The 6,511-nt window shown below is 50.3% G+C and overlaps 1 protein-coding gene across 1 annotated transcript; it reads right to left on the bottom strand.

Annotated features, from left to right (window-relative positions):
- Window positions 1-1,683: 1,683 nt before the first annotated feature.
- LOC119031436 (TLC domain-containing protein 5-like) lies at window positions 1,684-5,763 on the bottom strand. Its single transcript, XM_037119917.1, has 2 exons — window positions 4,982-5,763; window positions 1,684-3,023 (listed from the first exon to the last, which is right to left on the bottom strand). The coding sequence occupies exons 1-2, from the start codon at window positions 5,169-5,171 to the stop codon at window positions 2,494-2,496; spliced, it is 720 nt and encodes a 239-aa protein (XP_036975812.1). The 5' UTR covers window positions 5,172-5,763; the 3' UTR covers window positions 1,684-2,493.
- Window positions 5,764-6,511: the final 748 nt, after the last annotated feature.

The raw sequence follows: 6,511 nt of genomic DNA, 5'->3' as shown, positions 1-6,511 counted from the left end.
TTGAATGTAACATAATATACAAACAAACAGATCTGACTGTATGAACTTCAACAGGTTTCAGACAAATTAAGACATGTTACATTTGTAAACAGAACACAGATCCTCCTTCACATGGTTTTAAAATCGACATTTTTCAAATGGAGTTCGGCAGCAGGCAGTAAGAAACAGACAGACACACTGGTGAGCAGTGATTAAAGTCTGCAGTCTGAATCTGAATCACTTCTGTGTGTTCGGTTGCGAACAAACTGCTGCAGGAAGAACGATTTTTTTCTACGACATGTCACATGAACAAAGTGAAGTGATTCTCTTCAGTCTTCACCTTGTTCACTTCTTCAAACACTAGAAGCAGTTCCTGGTTCATCAGCCTGTTTCCCCTCCAGGTACAGACACCTGCCTCTGACGACCGTGTTCACACACCGTGACAGAATATATGTACACAAAGGATGGTCAGGGCTGTTTTTAATGTAAAGAATTATAATGTACATTCTGAGTGTATATCAAAGCTTCTGTTTCATGTTTTAACACAGACTAGTCAAAGATGCACCAACACTAATATTAACTGTTTAATCAAAGTTTAATGATGTTATTAACCTATTAACATGATAAACTGAAGGAAACACTGAAACAGTCGTTCTGTGATGTCATCTTGAAGCTGCTGCGTCTGCAGCTCACACTCTTCTATGGGCATGCTTAAAGCAACACGACGTAGAAATTGGCATTTTGTATAATTTGGTGCCCTCCACAGTTTCACAGTGGTAACTGTGACAATGTGACGACCTGAGACAGACACATTCACACAGTCATCAACCTCAAACTAAAACCACAGCTGAGAAGAGAAATGAAAGTACACAACAATGTGATGTGAGCACAAAGAGTAGCTGAATGTTAGAGTGACATCAATCCATCATGTGTTATTAATATATCCATCCATCCATCCATCCATCCATCCATCTTCTTCTGCTTATCCAGTACCGGGTCACGGGGGCAGCTGTCTGAGCAGGGACACCCAGACTTCCCTCTCCCCGGACACTTCCTCCAGGAGGATCCCAAGGCGTTCCCAGGCCAGCTGGGCGACATAGTCACTCCAGCGTGTCCTGGGTCTTCCCCAGGGTCTCCTCCCAGCGGGACATGCCAGGAACACCTCCTGAGGGAGGCGTCCCGGGGGCATCCGAAACAGATGCCCGAGCCACCTCAGCTGGCTCCTCTCGATGTGGAGGAGCAGCGGCTCGACTCCGAGCTCCTCCCGGGTGACAGAGCTCCTCACCCTATCTCTAAGGGAGCGCCCCGCCACCCTGCGGAGGAAACTCATTTCAGCCGCTTGTATCCGGGATCTTATTCTTTCGGTCATGACCCAAAGTTCATTACCATAGGTGAGGGTAGGAACGTAGATTGACCGGTAAATCGAGAGCTTCGCCTTTCGACTCAGCTCTCTCTTCACCACGACAGACCGATACAATGACCGCATTACTGCGGCCGCCGCACCGATCCGCCTGTCAACCTCACGCTCCATCCTTCCCTCACTCGTGAACAAGACCCCAAGATACTTAAACTCCTCCACCTGAGGCAGTAGCTCTCCCCCAACCCGGAGGGGACAAGCCACCTTTTTCCGGTAGAGAACCATGGCCTCGGATTTGGAGGTGCTGATTCTCATCCCAGCCGCTTCACACTCGGCTGCAAACCGCCCCAGGACATGCTGGAGTTAATATATTGACAATATATTAGTAATATATTATTTATATCAGTAAGTTTAGTTCAGCCTTTTGTCAGGTCTGATTCAAGTCGCTTCGGACTAACAGATTCAGATTCTGACCACCAGAGGGCAGCCGCTCCACCTCCACCTCCACCTCCACCTCCTGCTCCATGTCCGATATAAGCGAACACAGGTCTGCTGGTCTGAGGTCAGATGATGCTGACAGCTACGAGGACAGTTTGTTGCTCCTGATGTGGGTGAGACATGAAGACAAGATGGCAGCAGCGTCAGTCACACACTCATTAATACTGATCGATCGACTGACTCATCGTCATGTCCTAACTGTTTCAGACAAAAGTCCAACAAGCAGCTCCAGCTGAAGGTCCTGGTTGTAGAAGTCGTCAGAAACTAGATGAATTATCAGAGTGCACGAGGTCGAGATGCACTGTGACACTGTGAGGCATCCTGTCAGCTGTCCATGCAGTCGTGAGTCCAACGCAGACATTCATATAATCACCATAAGAACATGGAGGATGTGAGACAGCTGCTGAGCCACAGACCACTGTTCAAGACTGTGTTCATCTGGGACATGAAACCACTGGACATCATTAATGAGACGTGGGGACACGTCCAGCTGTGTTTGTAGAGACAGAAGATCAACAACATTCATCCTGCTGATTGGGTTGTTCGTTAACGTCCATCAGCAGATTCTGTGTCAAACTGTTTGGACATCCAGAAGAAGACATCTGACAGGCAGTATGTGAGTTTACGTGATGATGGATCGTTCAGACGAGCTCCACGCATCAGTCCGTCTTGTGTGGACATCCCGTGTCTTTCAGTCTGTGGTTCTCGCTCCATCGTTGGTACTTAGCTCGACTCTTCTTGTATCCAAAGCGAGCGATGTCCACCATGAACACCCAGGCGATGGCGTACATCACCACGCCGCCCAGCTTCATGATCAGTGTGGTTCTGGGAGATGTGAGCTCGCAGTAAAACATGGCGGAGCCCACTCCCACGCGCACAGTGGCGAACAGGAAGATGAACATCAGGTCGACGGCGTCTCCCAGCAGGCCGTCATAAAGACCCAGCTGACGCAGGAACCAGCGCGTCTGCAGCAGGGGGTTGGTCAGCTCGCTGCCGAAGATCACGCCGCATGTCTCACAGCCCGACACACCCATCAGCAAGGCTAGCAGGATGCCTGCGATGCTCGCAGCGTGGTGGGCCAACATGACGGGGCCCTCCGTGTGGTGCCGCACACACCAACACATGTCGAAGAAGAAATAACCGAGACACACACAGAGAGACAATGTCTGCAACTCCGTGTTCTCTGAGCCTGCAGGAGACAGAGGTCAGAGGTCAGGAGACAGAGGTCAGGAGACAGGGCACAGAGGTCAGGAGACAGAGGTCAGTCAGAGGTCAGGAGACAGAGGTCAGGAGACAGAGGTCAGGAGACAGGGCACAGAGGTCAGGAGACAGAGGTCAGGAGACAGAGGTCAGGAGACAGAGGTCAGAGGTCAGGAGACAGAGGTCAGTCAGAGGTCAGGAGACAGAGGTCAGGAGACAGAGGTCAGGAGACAGGGCACAGAGGTCAGGAGACAGAGGTCAGGAGACAGGAGACAGAGGTCAGGAGACAGAGGTCAGGAGACAGGGCACAGAGGTCAGGAGACAGAGGTCAGTCAGAGGTCAGGAGACAGAGGTCAGGAGACAGAGGTCAGGAGACAGGGCACAGAGGTCAGGAGACAGAGGTCAGGAGACAGGAGACAGAGGTCAGGAGACAGAGGTCAGGAGACAGAGGTCAGAGGTCAGGAGACAGAGGTCAGGAGACAGAGGTCAGGAGACAGAAGTCAGGAGACAGAGGTCAGGAGACAGGGCACAGAGGTCAGGAGACAGAGGTCAGGAGACAGGAGAGAGAGGTCAGAGGTCAGGAGACAGAGGTCAGGAGACAGGAGACAGAGATCAGGAGACAGAGGTCAGGAGACAGAGGTCAGGAGACAGAGGTCAGAGGTCAGGAGACAGAGGTCAGGAGACAGGAGACAGAGATCAGGAGACAGAAGTCAGGAGACAGAGGTCAGGAGACAGAGGTCAGAGGTCAGGAGACAGGAGACAGAGATCAGGAGACAGAAGTCAGGAGACAGAGGTCAGGAGACAGGAGACAGAGGTCAGGAGACAGAGGTCAGGAGACAGAGGTCAGGAGACAGGGCACAGAGGTCAGGAGACAGAGGTCAGGAGACAGAGGTCAGAGGTCAGGAGACAGAGGTCAGAGGTCAGGAGACAGAGGTCAGAGGTCAGGAGACAGAGGTCAGGAGACAGAGGTCAGAGGTCAGGAGACAGAGGTCAGAGGTCAGGAGACAGAGGTCAGGAGACAGAGGTCAGGAGACAGAAGTCAGGAGACAGAGGTCAGGAGACAGGGCACAGAGGTCAGGAGACAGAGGTCAGGAGACAGGAGACAGAGGTCAGGAGACAGAGGTCAGAGGTCAGGAGACAGAGGTCAGAGGTCAGGAGACAGAGGTCAGGAGACAGAGGTCAGAGGTCAGGAGACAGAGGTCAGAGGTCAGGAGACAGAGGTCAGGAGACAGAGGTCAGGAGACAGAAGTCAGGAGACAGAGGTCAGGAGACAGGGCACAGAGGTCAGGAGACAGAGGTCAGGAGACAGGAGAGAGAGGTCAGAGGTCAGGAGACAGAGGTCAGGAGACAGGAGACAGAGATCAGGAGACAGAGGTCAGGAGACAGAGGTCAGGAGACAGAGGTCAGAGGTCAGGAGACAGAGGTCAGGAGACAGGAGACAGAGATCAGGAGACAGAAGTCAGGAGACAGAGGTCAGGAGACAGAGGTCAGAGGTCAGGAGACAGGAGACAGAGATCAGGAGACAGAAGTCAGGAGACAGAGGTCAGGAGACAGGAGACAGAGGTCAGGAGACAGAGGTCAGGAGACAGGAGACAGAGGTCAGGAGACAGAGGTCAGGAGACAGGAGACAGAGATCAGGAGACAGAAGTCAGGAGACAGAGGTCAGGAGACAGGAGACAGAGGTCAGGAGACAGAGGTCAGAGGTCAGGAGACAGCGGTCAGAGGTCAGGAGACAGAGGTCAGGAGACAGAGGTCAGGAGACAGGAGACAGAGGTCAGAGGTCAGGAGACAGAGGTCAGGAGACAGGAGACAGAGGTCAGGAGACAGGAGACAGAGGTCAGAGGTCAGGAGACAGAGGTCAGAGGTCAGAGGTCAGGAGACAGAGGTCAGAGGTCAGGAGACAGGAGACAGAGGTCAGAGGTCAGGAGAGGTCTTTGTGTGCCTGACCTGCATGTGTGAGCGGCCAGGGTCCATCTATAAAGACGACGTACGCCGTGAGCAGCACAATGATGACGCCGTGAGACAAAGTGACGAGCCGACAGTTCCACTCAGGTGACCTCTGACTGAAGGTCCAACAGAACAACAGGTAGAGACAGAACCAGCCAGTCAGGCTGCAGAACACCTCTAGGACCGCCATGACTGTGAGACAGATGCTTTAATGTTAATGAAAGACATTTAAACAAACTGGGTTGGTTCTGTTCTGCTCACAGACAGTAACTTTATCTCCCCTGTTACTGCTGAGTGGTCACTCAAACACATTTTACCATCAATGTGTAAAAGACACAAGATAGATACTTTGATTCAACGACCTGCAGCAGACTGTCATGTTTGTGTCAGTGTTTTATATATAATATTGATATTTAATAACTAATATGTAACATATAATATCTTGTACATAATACCTAGCATATAACATAAACATGTAATGTATAATATATAACTTATAACTGTGGAGGTGAGCGTGGTCGAGGTGCAGCTGCAGGAGAGAGAGAGGTGGAGTGATTGACAGAGCTGCACCCAGTTAGTAATATAAAATAATAATTGATTGGATTTGTATGGCGCTTTTCTAGATACTCAGAGCGCTCTTACAGGTTCCATTCATTCACACAGTCATACTGGTGGTGGTAAACTATGATAGTAGCCACAGCTGCTGTGGGGCAGACTGACAGACGCGTGGCTGCCCCTCCGACCACCACCTCAACATACAGCAGTCATACACATTCACACGAGGCAGGGTGGGTTAAGTGTCTTGCCCAAGGACAACCATGGCACATTTGGCAGAGGCAGGTCAAACAGCCGACCTTCCGAACATATGCCGACCTGTTCTACCACTGAGCCGCTGTCTCACCTTAAATGCAGTAGCGTGCTGGACCTCAGAGGGGAGATGGTCAGGAGAGCAGACGGAGAAGCTGCAGAACAAGTGCTTGCTGACATGACTCATGGTAGCACAGAAAAGGCTACGATAACATAATTTATAACATATAATATATATAATATATGGAGTTAGATGAGATGTATGAGACAAGCTGCTGCATGAACAGATAATCAGAGACAACACAGTTATATTAATAAATTAGTTAAATTACAGTTATATTAATAATTAAACTCTTTCAGATGCTTGTATAGATTTACTCTTATTTATGATCCATTATTAAATAGTGTGATATTACTCATGCTCAGTTTGATTACTGTAGTAATGGTTTAAACCATGTTTAGTTTGTCTCTCAGCTCCTCCCCTCCTGCTGTCTCTCACCTCGTCTCGTCCTCGTGTCCTGTCTCTCAGCTGTCGTCAGATTCACATTGTATGAAACGGGTCCTCTGGTCGATCTGAGCCTCGGCCTCCGTCTCTGGCGTCGGCGCTCGGTCCATGAAGATGCTTTAATCTAAGCATATTTTAAAGTGACACATGTTGAGCGTGTGAAGACAACAGAAGTCCATGTTGAGCTGCTGCAGACAGTTAGTGGATCTGTGTCCCTT

The sequence above is a fragment of the Acanthopagrus latus genome, chromosome 13 (genome assembly GCF_904848185.1).
Source record: "Acanthopagrus latus isolate v.2019 chromosome 13, fAcaLat1.1, whole genome shotgun sequence".
In the NCBI taxonomy this organism is placed as follows: Eukaryota; Metazoa; Chordata; class Actinopteri; order Spariformes; family Sparidae; genus Acanthopagrus; species Acanthopagrus latus.
This window is presented reverse-complemented; position numbering and strand designations above follow the sequence as displayed.